This window comes from Wolffia australiana, chromosome 8, assembly GCF_029677425.1.
Source record: "Wolffia australiana isolate 7733 chromosome 8, ASM2967742v1".
Lineage (NCBI taxonomy): Eukaryota > Viridiplantae > Streptophyta > Magnoliopsida > Alismatales > Araceae > Wolffia > Wolffia australiana.
Window position 1 is genome coordinate 14,950,688 of NC_135842.1, and position 15,798 is coordinate 14,966,485.

Sequence of the window (15,798 nt, forward strand, 5' to 3'; positions counted from 1 at the left end):
GATGAGCTCATCATAGTTACAATAATAAACATAAAAAAATGATTCTAGACTGCCCTCTACTAGGTTGACAGAGTCCAGGATGACGTCTAATGACAACTGCCATGCATAAATAAATAATCCATAAACATTATTCGATCCGAAATGAAACAACTTGACGAAGTTTTGCCACGTATTTTATGTTTGATGATGCTAACAGCGATCAATACACGCCATATCTTTTTCATGGTCATCCGTTGCTGTCACTTGCATATCTTCTTCACTTGTTCTTCTCTTCGATCGACGACCCATCTGAGGAAATCTCGAGAAGGGGTGAAGAGATGGGTGTTGAGGAAGAAGCCGGTCCGAAGATCGTCGTGGTTGAGCCAAAACCCAGAAAAGGAATCCTCTCAGCGGCTGTAGATCTTCTTGAAAGAGTTGTTGTTAGTCTGACAGGTCATTCTGGCAAACCCAACTACTATCTTTCTGGAAACTTTGCACCCGTCTCGGAAGAGACTCCTCCCAGCGGAGATCTCAAGATCAGGGGAACTCTGCCGGTGGGCATTTTTTATTTCTAGTTGATCTGTTGGATTCTGTATTTAAATCTGTATTTATTGCTTCATTTGCTTCAGGAATGCTTGAACGGCGAGTTCGTCAGAGTGGGGCCGAACCCCAGGCAATCTCCGGCCGCTGAATACAACTGGTACGTTGCATACCCAAGAATCGGATAATTTTATAATCAGTTGAAGGATGGTGTTAGTTGTTCATGCATTTAATGTTTAGAAAAAAGTCGCCGAGTTATGATCTTCAAACTAGTTTATAGACGTCAGTATCGGATTGTATTATGTTATCCACGCGTTTAATAATCTGAAAGTAGTTACCAAATTTTGGATCTAGGACCGTAGATTCGTTTCGTAGAAGTAATGGATCTTAAAACGAGCTAATAAATATGTCTATCGGATTACCTTAATTTTCGTTCACTAGATGAATAGATATCGATCTTAAAACTAGTTCAAGTAGTTGCCAATTTTTGGATTTGTGACCTTAATTTTCGTTCTTGGTGTAATTTCAGGTTTGATGGTGATGGGTATGTTATTTCTCTTGCAAGAACGACTTCAGTCGTGAAATATGTATTTCTCATCAAAGATTTTATATTTTTATAAAACCCTTTTTGAAAAAATATTTAATATTCCAAAGGATGATCCACGCCGTCCGAATCAAAGATGGAAAGGCGAGTTATGTCTCAAGATATGTAACTACTTCGCGGCTTAAACAGGAGGATTTCTTTGGAAGAGCTATGTTTATGAAGGTAATTAGAAACTGTATTTCCTGTGTGAATTCCTTTAATCTATTGTATTTTTTTACGCTGCCAAAAACCCATTCAGTTACATTTTGTTACTTCGACTCGCAGATTGGCGACTTGAAAGGACTTTTTGGGCTTTTTATGGTTTACATGCGTCAGCTACGGGAAAAGTTGAAAATCGTTGATGTCTCATTTGGACATGGAACAGGTCAAGCTGAAGATTTTGCTTGGTTTATTTATTACCGAATTTATTAATTTAATATTCATATAATGAATTTATTTTTTACCTTCTGAATTTCAGCCAATACAGCCCTTGTGTACCATCATGGCAAACTCTTGGCACTTTCAGAGGGAGATAAACCCTGTAAGTGTGATGATTTTGAATACATCCCAAAGTGCGATAAAGTTGTAGCATGAAAGAGATTAATGGTTCTTTTCTAAATTTCATGGGTAGATGTCGTTAGGGTTTTGGAGGATGGGGATCTCCAGACGATTGGGCTGTTGGATTACGATAAACGGCTAGGCCATAATCTCACAGCGCATCCCAAGGTTGACCCATTTACAGGTAAAATTTTGATGTATCAAATCTAAAAAATATGTATCGGTCATATGCTTAAAATTGTTTAAAGTTCATTGTTTTTCATGCACATCAGGTAGGTATCGAGTTTATTATTGTTACTAATCCCTGGTTTTAAAAATCAATTGGCTGAGGAAGTACTCAAATTTATTATTTGATTTTAGACATTAGCTCATGTTTAACTAGGTTTATCAAATTTAGGAATCTCCCAAAAACTACTGCAAGCAGAGTTGTTAATAAAGCTTTGATATTGAAGTTTGATAAAAATTATTTGCTAACTTCATCCGTGTTTACGGTATAAATATTTTGCATTACTCACATGATATCTTCATTCCACTATAAATCCTTGTAAAAGATATTTAACGATTGTGTCATTTAATATCAGCCGTATAATTATACAATTGTTACAAAGTAGATAAGGGTACACATTGAGTAGCATTATAATAATTGAGATTATGAGTGTGTAGACTCTGCAGACAGTGTTTTAACACGATGTTAGTGAAACAAAATCTCTCATATGTTTAACTTTTTTATCTTCTATTTCATTGCTAAGCATGATTACTCTGTGACGCAGATGAGCTGTTCACGTTTGGTTATGGCCAGAAACCTCCTTATGTTACCTATCGTGTTGTGACCAAGGATGGGAAGATTCTCGATCCGGTGCCAATCACAATTCAAGAGCCAGTGATGATGCACGACTTTGCAATTACAGAGAACTATGCAATATTTATGGATCTACCCCTCTATTTTCGGCCAAAAGTATTCTGATGAATTTTTACGATCTGTTGCATGATCTTTTAGTTAAGTGTTCTTGACTTTTGAACATTCTCCTGGTGGTCACAGAATATGGTGAAAAACGGAACCCTCATCTTCACATTTGATCCAACTAAGAAGGCTAGATTTGGAGTTCTCCCACGATATGCAAAAGATGAGCTACAAATGAAATGGTTTGAGCTCCCCAATTGCTTTATTTTCCACAATGGTGGGTCTCTCTCTGCTCGCTCTGCCTCTCTATCTCTTCAGCTCTCATTTCTCTCATTTTGTCTATCTTCTTCATACTTCTCTCTGCCCCTCGTTGTTCCTCAATTGCTATATTCTCTTTGTTTTCCTTCCTCTCTCAGTATCTGTGAGATGAGCTCTCTGTCAACTTGACAATATCTTTTTGGGCAGCAAATGCATGGGAGGATGGCGATGAGGTCGTCCTCATCACGTGCCGCCTGAATAACCCTGACTTGGACATGATCAACGGTGACTTCTCGGAGTCTGCCGATAATTTCAAGAATGAGCTGTATGCCATCCATCGACAAAATTCTCTATCTATCTATCTTTCTTCCCATTTATGTGAATGTTTCTTTCCTTAGATACGAGATGAGATTCAACATGAAGAACGGATCCGCCAGCCAGAGGCAACTCTCTGGCTCTACTGTTGACTTTCCCCGTATCAACGAAAGCTACACCGGACGGTTCGAACCCACTCTGTAAAATCATAGAGTAAATTGGAATATTTGCTAATGATTAAATCTTAAGTCCGAAAATTGCTGTTCGTGCACGTGCAGGAAACAGCGGTATGTTTATGCAACAATGTTCCACACTGTGACGAAGATCAAGGGTATAGTGAAGTTTGATCTCCATGTGGAGCCAAAAGTCGATGGGAAGCTTGAAGTAGGGGGAAACGTGGCTGGGATTTTTGACCTGGGCCCAGGCCGGTTTGGCTCTGAGGCGATCTTTGTGCCACGTCAGCCTGGCATCTCCTCTGATGAGGACGATGGCTACTTGATTTTCTTTGTGCATGATGAGAATACTGGGTACTTCTCTCTGTCCTTCTTACCTTTTCCCTTTGTCTCGCTATCTATTTCTGTATTTCATCTCTATAATCAATCTTTTGGGCAATGCATTTTCCTCCATAAAATGCAATTTCTATCTATTATCCTTATTTCACAAATGCAGCTGTGCTTTTCTCTTTATCTATCTGTTTTCTCTCTATGGGGTTGTGCATATATCTCCCTCTCTCTCTGCGTCGCTCTATCTATGCTTGTTTCTTACCTCTCTTCTTCAGCATCTATCTATAATCATTCAATTGAGCTTCATTTTTTTTCCTCTACGTATGCATCTATCGATTATCTCTTACTCATTACACAGCTGTGCATTTATCTGTTTTTTTGTATTGAACTTCGCATCTATCTCTATATATTAATATCCATTATATCTCTATCGTGATGTGCATCTATCTCTTTTAGAGCTACGTCTTTCAATTACTTAATGTTATGGAAGTATGCGTCTAACTCTCTACCACTATACACGTCTGTTATCTCTTTTTTCTTTATTGAACACTCTGTGTATCGTTCTTTCTCTGTATCTATTCCTCATTCCTCTCCTGCTAATAATCTATCTCAGTAATCTTTTTTTCTATGACCTCTTTACATAACCATGCTTCCATCTCTCTAGTTTCTTGATCTACCAGCATTCTCTCTCATCCTCCAAATGTGTCCCTTCCATGCAGAAAATCTGAAGTTAATGTGGTAGATGCAAAGACAATGTCCCCAGATCCTTTGGCTGTTGTGGAATTACCAAAGCGTGTTCCATATGGGTTTCACGCCTTCTTCGTGAATGAGGTATGAATTCTTGATGGGAACAAAAGGGAAAGAAGGCGATGCAAATAACGATATCGACATTTTATATTTTTCACTGATTTTAAATCCTAATCGAGGGCTTATCTATCCCATCCTGATAGGAACAACTCCAAAAGCAATGAAAGCGCTAAGCAAAGGGATCTGCTATTATCATCCTTATCTCATGGATGGCTTCTTCTCAGAGTGGGCTACTGTGGCTGCTACAATAGCTTGGTGAATCTTTTGCTTGGTCTCCTTCATTGTAATAAAGGCTGGGCTTACAGTTGTAGTAACTTCGGTGTACATTCCTTTCAAATGCAAAGTCATCTCAATCAGCCAGCATACCTTAAGTTACGGATAGATTAGATTTATTACTATTCTAAATTCTTCAAAAAAAAATATTACTATTCTAAAGATATTTATTAATGTAATTTTAAGGTTTGATGTTAGTGCTATTATTTATCATTTCCCCTATCTTTTAACCACACAATAAATATCATCAATTCTGTCCTTTATACCTATCTATTAACAGGGAAGAGTTCTTTTATTAACCTTATATATAAAATGGATATAGAATTTCATGATTTTGTCCAGATAACGGCTCGATTCCTGGTCTGCATATCCATTGATATTTATCAGAAGGGAAACTCAACCCAAATAAGGAAAAATCAAAACGTTCGAACTGGAAGATGAAAAAGAACTCTTTTGTGCCAATGCTTGACAGATAAGCAAAAATTTTCTAGACTATAAATTAGATGGACACAGATCTCAACTCCCATTTTTCAATTTTTTCCCCTTTTAAAGTGAAAACTCCAAAGGTAAAGTGAACAATGGATATGACATACTTCCACAATTAGACACCTATGAAATGGTAAAGAATGGGAGTTGTAATCTATGGAAACAGGTTGATATAGAAACAGGTGAAACTGGAAAATATTTTTCAGATATTGAAGAGTGACATAAATCAAAGGAAAATGGAAAAGATTCACAAATTGAAGGATGGATTAGCCATAGTGGTGCGCTACTCAGGTGAGCCTCATGGCATAAAAAGCCCTAATGATATATGCAGTTACAGAATGGGCAGATGAATGATGGCTCACTGGTTGGGCAGAGACCAGTATGCAGAAAACTTTGATCTGGAAATCACTACAGAGAAACAGCTGTGAAGTGCTCTAGTTGGAAGTGGAATGCAAATAGTAAGAGAGGAGGCAATGGTGGTGGGTGCATGGAAATGGAAACCAAAGTAAAATTTGAGATTTTAGGAGAACATAAATTATGAAGTACAATATTTTACTGGTACGTTATAAATAGGTTGAATATCATAACTAGAGGTTTCAATGATCAAGAAACTTGCAAATGATATTTATATCACACTCGGATCAATGCATTTCTAATGATGAGAGGAAACTTCAATACCAAGCAACAAACACTTTTACAATTTTTTACCCTTACACTTTTACCCTAGTTGATGAGAGAGAAAGAATACAAATATATACTCATGCATATATATATAGAGAGGGGGGGGGGAAAGCAATATTTGAAGATCTTGGGCACAATTAGTGTTCAATCCACCAACTTTATCTTTGAGATATGGCCGGGGGCTATGTTCTATCCCAGTGATTAATACTAATCCTCTCACACCATATCTCCCCGTAGGACATTTAATGTTGGGTAATAATTAATATATTTTGGGGAGTCATTTCATCAAGGGTAATAATTAGGTGTATCAAGTCTATATACGGCGTCATTTAGTGATTCTAACAATTAAATATATCTAGAAGGGGTTTGCACCAATAATTTAGGACTAATAACCCAAAACTGGATGACCCAGATTGACTAAATGTTGAAAACATTACGTCTGAGGTTAATGGGCTGAAATCATAATTTGTAATCTGTAAAGCATTATTCAAAGTGATTTAACTCTGTTTTTTTAAGTTATGATGTTAGTGTTGTGACTCACTAATATTATTGGATTTTGGAGAAAGATGGGAAGTGAGTTATGAGAGAGAATCAAGAAAGATTAATGAAGAGTTTTAGAAGGATAAATGTAGAGCTGGAGGACGAAAATGAATGGTGCTTTTGAACGGACGGAACGGAATGGAACGGAACGGATTTCCGTTCCGTTATCCGTCCGACGAAAATTCTTTCGTCATTTTTGTCATTCGTCACCGTTTTGTCATCTTGATGATTACATCATTCGTCCGTTCAGTCAATCGTCCATTGAAGTAAACCCTCTCCGTCTGTCCCTTCTCTCCCTCTCTCCATCTCTCAGCTCTCTCCCTCTTCCTGGGCATGTGGCTCTCTTCCTCTTCTGGTAAGTAATTGTGGACAACCCCTCAGTAAAATACATAAAATGTGGATATACACAATCGACATAACAACTTGAAACATTATATAGTTTTGAGATGATGGATTTTTATTTAAATGCATGTTTGAATCGGTAAAATTTTAAACAAAAATTAAGATTTTTAATAATTACATTAAAAAATTCGTCATCAGTAAAAGTCATCCGTCATTACCGTCTTTTCGTCCGTCATTTTCGTCTTCCATCATTCATCACGAAGGACGGAGGACTTATGACGAATGACGGAAATCCAACCGTCCAGTCATCCGTCCATCACTACGGATGATGATGGACGATGAAATTTTAAAGGACGGATGACGAAACGTCATCCGTCCTCCAGCTTTAGATAATTGAGAGCTATAAAAAAAGGGCCTGCCATCGTCTGACGATTTTTGGTAATTAAAATCTTACTTGATTTTAATCCGATGACTTCACTTGATTGCATTGTCATCAGGGCACGCAGATGGAATGAACATGTTTGATGATGTTGATGTCCTACCCATTTCATTTTTCTTTGAATTTCCAGACGTCCTGTCTGTACTCAATTCTATCGCTATCCATGAACAAAAACTTAGCTGTTCATTAACCTTGTCCACTGTAGAAATTTTTCGCCACTTCGGTAAGAAATGTTTCGTGAACTGTTTTTAATTTTCTGCATTTCTGGCATTTTCTCATCGGTATCTGGCATTTTCTGTGTTGAGTTGGATACCTGGGAACTGATCCATCAATTATCTTCCTCTCCATTAAGTATGGTGCATCCTTAAGTAACTAGAAAATACTTTTTTTTATTTCTTTGTTCTTAATATTCATCCCCAGTGAGAGTCGAAACAGGGAATAGAAAAGAAGGCAAGTTTTATACATGAGATATAATAATTCTTGAGGCATTTGGTTGAAAGTGAGTAAGTCTGAGTGAACCAGACGTTGACATATTTTGGCTTGTGCATGATGTATGGGTCAAAACATAATTAATATGGTCTTTACTGCCTATGTTATGATATGCATTAGTTTCCATATGTATTCTTATCAAGAGGCTTACCCCACTTGACTTCACTTGTGCATTCTTCATTTGCCACTCTCCACTTTCATAGCATTGATTTTACGTCCCTCAGGTTTGAATTTCTGGCACTTTCATTAGAAAAGAAGGGAAGGCTTAGTGGGAAGACTACTCTAGCTTTCTACATAACTATCATTGATGCATGTGCTCCTTTGGGGGCTCATCATAATTCATTAAGCTCATTATCCATGCCTAAGATTCTTTAAAGCTTATCTATCCGTAACTTAAGGTATGCTGGCTGATTGAGATGACTTTGCATTTGAAAGGAATGTACACCGAAGTTACTACAACTGTAAGCCCAGCCTTTATTACAATGAAGGAGACCAAGCAAAAGATTCACCAAGCTATTGTAGCAGCCACAGTAGCCCACTCTGAGAAGAAGCCATCCATGAGATAAGGATGATAATAGCAGATCCCTTTGCTTAGCGCTTTCATTGCTTTTGGAGTTGTTCCTATCAGGATGGGATAGATAAGCCCTCGATTAGGATTTAAAATCAGTGAAAAATATAAAATGTCGATATCGTTATTTGCATCGCCTTCTTTCCCTTTTGTTCCCATCAAGAATTCATACCTCATTCACGAAGAAGGCGTGAAACCCATATGGAACACGCTTTGGTAATTCCACAACAGCCAAAGGATCTGGGGACATTGTCTTTGCATCTACCACATTAACTTCAGATTTTCTGCATGGAAGGGACACATTTGGAGGATGAGAGAGAATGCTGGTAGATCAAGAAACTAGAGAGATGGAAGCATGGTTATGTAAAGAGGTCATAGAAAAAAAGATTACTGAGATAGATTATTAGCAGGAGAGGAATGAGGAATAGATACAGAGAAAGAACGATACACAGAGTGTTCAATAAAGAAAAAAGAGATAACAGACGTGTATAGTGGTAGAGAGTTAGACGCATACTTCCATAACATTAAGTAATTGAAAGACGTAGCTCTAAAAGAGATAGATGCACATCACGATAGAGATATAATGGATATTAATATATAGAGATAGATGCGAAGTTCAATACAAAAAAACAGATAAATGCACAGCTGTGTAATGAGTAAGAGATAATCGATAGATGCATACGTAGAGGAAAAAAAATGAAGCTCAATTGAATGATTATAGATAGATGCTGAAGAAGAGAGGTAAGAAACAAGCATAGATAGAGCGACGCAGAGAGAGAGGGAGATATATGCACAACCCCATAGAGAGAAAACAGATAGATAAAGAGAAAAGCACAGCTGCATTTGTGAAATAAGGATAATAGATAGAAATTGCATTTTATGGAGGAAAATGCATTGCCCAAAAGATTGATTATAGAGATGAAATACAGAAATAGATAGCGAGACAAAGGGAAAAGGTAAGAAGGACAGAGAGAAGTACCCAGTATTCTCATCATGCACAAAGAAAATCAAGTAGCCATCGTCCTCATCAGAGGAGATGCCAGGCTGACGTGGCACTATCAATGGCTCTCCAAGCTCCTCAGCTACCAATTCTCTGTCCAATACAAAGCCGGTCGGACAAACGTAGTGGCGAACGCTCTCTCCCCCCTACCATAAGAAAACACTCTTGCTCTCGGGGCCATTTCGTGGTCCCATTGGGGGGACCTCCAAGAGATCTCGCAAGAAGTTTCCGAGGATCCCAAGCTTTCGACCATCGTCCGCAACATCTATGCAGGCTAGGGGGCTCCACCTCGCTTTACCATTTCAAATGACACGTTACTATATGATGGCAGGGTGGCGCTCTCCAAGACCTCCATTTTCATTCCACTCATCCTCCGAGAATTCCACGCGTCACCCATGGGCGGGCATGGGGGCTTCCTCAAGATTTACAAACACATTTTGCAACAGTTCTTTTGGCCGGGCATGAAGCACAACATCAAAGCTTTCGTCCACGACTGTCATGTGTGCCAGCAACACAAGGCATCTCATCTAGCCACCCTGGGCCTCCTACAACCACTTCCCACCCCGGCGTGTATTTGGGAAGACATTTCCATGGATTTTATCGAAGGGCTGCCCAAGCCCAACAACTTCGACTCTATCCTAGTGGTGGTGGACCGCCCAGCAAGTACACACACTTCTTGGGTCTCCAACACCCCTTCTCCGCCGAGGACATGGCTGACAAATTCACACGGGAGGTCGTCAAGCTGCATGGGACCCTACCACTATCATTTCCGATCGAGGCAGAGTCTTCATGAACCATTTTTCTGGGGAGAGCTACACGCCCTCCAGGGCACCCCGCTCCATCACAGCTCTGCCTACCACTCTGAGACGGACAGGCAGACCGAAGTGGTCAGCCAAGTTCTTGAAACTTACCTCCATTGTTTTGCAGGAGATCCACCGCGCCGTTGGAGCCAGTGGTTACATTGGGCAGAATTCAGTTATAACACTTCGCACCACTCGGCCATCAACATGATCCATTTGAGGCGGTTTATGGGAGGCCTCCTCATACCCTCCTGTGCTACGGATCGTCGCCCTCCCCCATCGATGACGTCAACTGCCTCCTCTAGGACAGAGACGCTCACCTCGATCTCCTCTGCCAACACCTCGATCATTCCAAAGCTACTATGAAGGCCCAAGCGGACAAGCACCGCCGCCACGTGGAATATCCGGAGGGCAATTTTGTCTATCTCAAGCTACGACCCTACCGCCTCTAGTCGCTGGCCAAGCGACCCTTTGAGAAGCTATCTCCCCACTACTTCGGGCTCTACCCCATCCTCAAGCGCATTTGGTCTGTTGCGTGCCGCCTTGGCCTTCCGGACGATGCCCGTCTCCATCCGGTCTTTCAAGTGTCCCAACTCAAGTGGGCTACTCCCACCAACGTGCCTCCCCAGCCACTTACGCCTATCCTCATCAAAGACTGTACATGTCGTCCCCTCCAAGATCACTACTTTCTGTCCCACAACGGCCGGCTACCAAAGTGCTCACGCACTGGGAGGGGCTACAGGACGCGGAAGCTTCCTGGGAAGTCGCCTCGACCCTTCGCACTCTGTTCCCCTCTTTTCAGCTTGAGGACAAGCTGCTCAAGAATGGGGGGAGTATTGATATGATCCAGCGGAGGATCTACATCCGTAAGCGGACCCGACACGGGCCCAATAAGAAAGAAGTCTCCGCCCACCTCGCATCTTCCCCTACTTAAGGGAGAACATTGTCACGACAAAGGCAGGCATCCACAAGTGAGTCTTCTCCTCCTCTACTCTCATCCTGTTCTCCCTCGTCCTCAACACCTCTCTCTTCCGCTCTCGTAGGTCGACTCTCCTTCCTCCAGTCGAGCCTGTGGCATCTCTCCTCAGCAACCCTTCCTGCTTCTCCCTCCTCCTCTCCACACTGGGAATCTCTCCTCCTCTCCTCTCCCCTCTCCTGTTCTGTGGACGAATTTGGGAACAATTGTTGATCTTTGCTAGTCGATTACATTCAGTTATATCAAGTTCTTAACACTTTTTTCACCATATACTGTGACCACCAGGAGAATGTTCCAAAGTCAAGAACACTTAACTAAAAGATCATGCATCAGATCGTAAAAATTCATCAGAATACTTTTGGCCAAAAATAGAGGGGTAGATCCATAAAAATTGCATAATTCTCTGTAATTGCAAAGTTGTGCTTCATCGCTGGCTCTTGAATTGTGATTGGCACCGGATCGAGAATCTTCCCATCCTTGGTCACAACATGATAGGTAACATAAGGAGGTTTCTGGCCATAACCAAACGTGAACAGCTCATCTGCGTCACAGAGTAATCATGCTTAGCAATGAAATAGAAGATAAAAAAGTTAAACATATGAGAGATTTTGTTTCACTAACATCGTGTTAAAACACTGTCTGCAGAGTCTACACACTCATAATCTCAATTATTATAATGCTACTCAATGTGTACCCTTATCTACTTTGTAACAATTGTATAATTATACGGCTGATATTAAATGACACAATCGTTTAATATCTTTTACAAACATCTGTTAGATTATTTAAAATTTTTGAATAAGAAGCGTGGTTTGGTTGACTTGTCAGTGAAGTTTTAAATAATGTATTATAAACAATTAGTATAAATTAAATCTAGTACTAGGTCTGTAGAATAATGATAGGATTCAGTGATTATCAATGATGTCATATTCTTTTGAAATTTTGACTAAAAAGACGATTTTGGTGACTTGTCATTGAAGATTTGAAAAAAGTACTATAAATGGTTAGAATTAATTCAATCCAACACTAGATTTGTTGAATAATGATATGAGTCAATGATGTCATGTTATTCTCAAATTTTGAATAAGAAGCGTGGTTTGGTTGGCTTGTCAATGAAGATTTTAAAAAGGTATTATAAATGATTAGAATCAATTCAATCAAATACTAGGTCCGTATGAAAATAATACGACTCAATGATTGTCAATGATGTCATATTATTTTCAAATTTTGAATAGAAACATGATTTTGGGTTTTTTATTATAGTTGTTTGGTAACATATCCCTGAGAGGAGTCCTTTACTGGGTTTTGGCTCCACCGCGACGATCTTCGGACAGGCTTCTTCCTCAACACCCATCTCTTCACCCCTTCTCTGGTTCTTCCTCCTTCCCTGCTGTTGAATATCGTCAACCATTGGAATATGTAGCAATTCTGCTCTTTCACGTCATCTGGGTCGTCGCTGCCATGTTCTAAAGAAAGATTTTTTCCCATTGTTTTATATTCCATGAGAATTTTTTCCCATTGTTTTATCAATTCCTACAAAGACCCACTATAAAATTCCTACAAAATTCCCATCCCATCTCATCCAGCAGCGGATGCAAGGCTTCCATGAATCCAGCGGCAAGGCTCAATCGCTGAGCGCTCTCTGCGGCCTCATCGCCGCCCAGACCGCCGCCCGCTGCGCGCCCGCCGGCCGCCAACTCCACGCCCACGTCGTCAAGTTCGGCTTCCCCTTCGTCCCCCTCCTCGCCAACCATCTCATCACCTTCTACTCCAAATGCCATCTCCCCCACCTCGCCCACCAACTCTTCCTCTCCTGCCCTTCCCCCACCACCGCCTCCTGGTCATGCCTTATCGCCTGCTTCGCCCAGAACGAGCTCCACTTCCGAGCTCTCCTCGCCATGGCCGCCATGATCCGAGCTGGGAAGCTCCCCAACGACCGCGTCATCCCCTCCATCGCCAAATCCTGCGCTGCCATCTCCGATTCTCGCCACGGCCGCGCTGTTCACTCCATCGCGGTTAAAACCAGCTTCGAGATGGATGTCTTTGTAGGCAGCTCCTTGGTCGACATGTACGCCAAGCTGGGTGATATTGTTGACGCCCGGAAGGTGTTCGATGAAATGCCCAGTAAGAATGTTGTCTCCTGGGGGGGATTGATTCATGGGTATGCGCAGATGGGCATGGCGGAGGAAGCTCTGGGCCTGTTCAAGACGGTGCTTTCGGGCCACGGCGGCGGCGCCAACGACTTTGTCTACTCGTGCGCCGTCCGGGTCTGCGGCAGCGCCACGTTCCTTGAGCTTGGTAGGCAGATACATGGGCACAGCCTCAGGAGTGGCTTTGTCTCCTCCAGCTTCGTGGGCAGCTCTCTGGTGTCTCTCTACTCCAAGTGTGGTTCGCCGGAAGAAGCCTGCCGGGTGTTTGAGGAAATGCCGGAGAGGAACCTTGGAGCATGGAATGCTGCTCTCATGGCCTGCGCGCACCATGGGGAAGCCGGGAAAGCTTTCTCTCTCTTTGAGAGGATGAAGGGGGCTGGGATGAACCCCAATTTCATCACCTTCCTGGGCCTGCTCTCGGCCTGCGGCCACGCCGGGCTCGTCGATCAGGGCAAGGAGATCTTTGAGACAATGGTTTCAAAACACCATATCGAGCCCGGCCTGGAGCACTATGCTTGCCTGGTGGACCTACTCAGCCGTGCCGGGAAGCTCGAGGAGGCGGCAGAGTTCATCAGGAAGATGCCAGTCCAGGCAACAGAGTCCGTCTGGGGAGCTCTGCTCACCGGGTCGCGAATTCATGGGAACACGGCCATGGCGGAGCTTGCAGCAACAGAATTGCTGAATTCAGGATCACAGAGCTGTGGTGCTCACATGCTCCTTGCCAGCACTTATGCTGCTGCAGGAGACTTTGAATTGGCAGCACAGGCAAGGAAGACAATGAGAGATAGGGGGTTGAAGAAGGAGACAGGGCTGAGTTGGGTGGAATTGGGGAATCAGATCCATGCCTTTGTCTCGGGGGATCGCCGCCATGAGCTGCAGGATCAGATCTATGCCAAGATTACGGAGGTCACAGCCATGGCAGAGGCAGTGGGATATGTGGTAGACACAAGCTTTGTGGGCCGGGATTTGGATGTGATGGAGAAGAGGATTGCCATAGCTGCGCACAGCGAGAGGTTGGCCGTGGCGTTGGCGCTGCTTCTTCTTCCGCCAGAGAGGACCATTAGAGTGATGAAGAACTTAAGGGTCTGTGGGGACTGCCACACCTGGCTCAAGTGCGCATCCAAGTGTACCCATCGGACGGTGGTCCTAAGAGATAACCGCCGGTTCCACCGGTTTGATGGTGGATCCTGCTCATGCGGGGATTATTGGTGAGAAAAGCATTGGTGGCAGCCACTTTGAAAGTAATTGAGGATAGGAAAACAACCAGAGAATATGTTTTGTCCCATTATTTGTAGATAAAAAATTTATGTTTCGAATCGGGCATTGTTTGTTTGATGAAAACCTCCAACAAGGGATTTTCTGATTTCCATCATAGTTTCTTTGAATTGTTTTGGGGGAATCACTTTGGTTGTTCTGGTGGCAATGCTACCTGTGGCTTTGGCGTCTCCGGTGATGGCTTTGGGACCACCAAGGGTGGCCTTGGTGACTTCACTGATAGCCTCTATGACATAATCCATTACCTGGGCGACACCGTAGATGTCTATGGTTGCTGCTAGGGTGCTATGGTTCAGAATACAGGTACAAAAAAAGGCATTAGAAACCGATAATGGTAATGGTTTTGTACTAATTTTCTATGTTACTGAAGGTTCCATGTTCAACATCCGATATTTGTTATTGTATATTGAAAATTGATTATGGACAAATTGTTGTCTCTCATATGTTACTAGTCTGCTATCCATGGTCATTTTGCGGTTTACTATAATTTCTTGTTCCGGTATTGATTAAGGCCAATTGCATACTAATTTTAATGTCGTTGTAATTTTAATTTGCCTAAAACTAAATAAATTTGACAAAATAGAACCTCACGCAAATGTATAATGGGACCAAGGTCGTCTCCACAGAGACTGGCCTTTAGATGTATATTTAATAATTGAGCGATAACGATAATAATAATAATGAAGATAGTGAATATAGTAGAGTAGGTGAGAACATATTAAGTGGATGAGATATCTAGATATGAGGGAGAGAATATCAGATATTATTTATAATAGTTATAGGACTTAAAGTAGGATATTGAAAGGATTTAATAGTGTTATTATTAAGGATGGTATTAGTATAAGTAGTGGAAGAAGTAGACAAGGTTAAGAAGATAGAATAGTAAAATATTATGAATGGGAGCTAGAAGGTTATTTACTTAATTAATTGTAAGTTATATCTTAGTTATGAGATAGGTATGATAATAATGAATATCAAGACTAAATTGGATAACGAAGAGTAATTTTATCCTTAGTAAGATGTAAGGAGTTAATTAATAGAAATAGTTATTATAATAATAGGTAAGAAGGAGAATGAAGGATGGGAGTACAATTTTGTTAGATAGGGAGAGATTATTTAATTAGGTATAGATTAGTGAGCTAGATAAATATTTATATATGTTGAGAGATGAAGATTAAGAGAAATAGGTGCAGAATATGTATTATCTAATTTATAGGAATTTATTTAACTAGATATGAAGAGAAATGAAAAGAAAGGATAGTTAGGGTTGATTAGACTAATGAATAGAGAATATTTGTAACATTATATTCTTTGTAGGTAGATTATAATAAAAGA

General features: G+C 41.2%; 2 protein-coding genes and 1 long non-coding RNA gene across 3 annotated transcripts; 2 read left to right on the forward strand and 1 right to left on the reverse strand.

The window, feature by feature from the left end:
• Nucleotides 1–220: 220 nt before the first annotated feature.
• LOC144706628 (carotenoid 9,10(9',10')-cleavage dioxygenase-like) lies at nucleotides 221–4,807 on the forward strand. The gene is made up of 14 exons (XM_078579623.1): nucleotides 221–533; nucleotides 609–679; nucleotides 1,049–1,063; nucleotides 1,174–1,285; nucleotides 1,388–1,487; nucleotides 1,581–1,643; nucleotides 1,734–1,844; nucleotides 2,431–2,615; nucleotides 2,700–2,838; nucleotides 3,027–3,144; nucleotides 3,218–3,319; nucleotides 3,413–3,661; nucleotides 4,357–4,468; nucleotides 4,588–4,807. The coding sequence occupies exons 1-14, from the start codon at nucleotides 318–320 to the stop codon at nucleotides 4,606–4,608; spliced, it is 1,614 nt and encodes a 537-aa protein (XP_078435749.1). The 5' UTR covers nucleotides 221–317; the 3' UTR covers nucleotides 4,609–4,807.
• Nucleotides 4,808–8,095: 3,288 nt separating this feature from the next.
• LOC144706621 (uncharacterized) lies at nucleotides 8,096–9,318 on the reverse strand. Its single transcript, XR_013582285.1, has 3 exons — nucleotides 9,242–9,318; nucleotides 8,435–8,546; nucleotides 8,096–8,315 (listed from the first exon to the last, which is right to left on the reverse strand). It is a non-coding gene; the product is annotated as an uncharacterized LOC144706621 (long non-coding RNA).
• Nucleotides 9,319–12,344: 3,026 nt separating this feature from the next.
• On the forward strand, nucleotides 12,345–14,555 carry MEF1 (mitochondrial RNAediting factor 1). The gene has a single exon (XM_078580037.1). It carries the CDS (start codon nucleotides 12,631–12,633, stop codon nucleotides 14,398–14,400), a length of 1,770 nt encoding a protein of 589 aa, XP_078436163.1. The 5' UTR covers nucleotides 12,345–12,630; the 3' UTR covers nucleotides 14,401–14,555.
• Nucleotides 14,556–15,798: the final 1,243 nt, after the last annotated feature.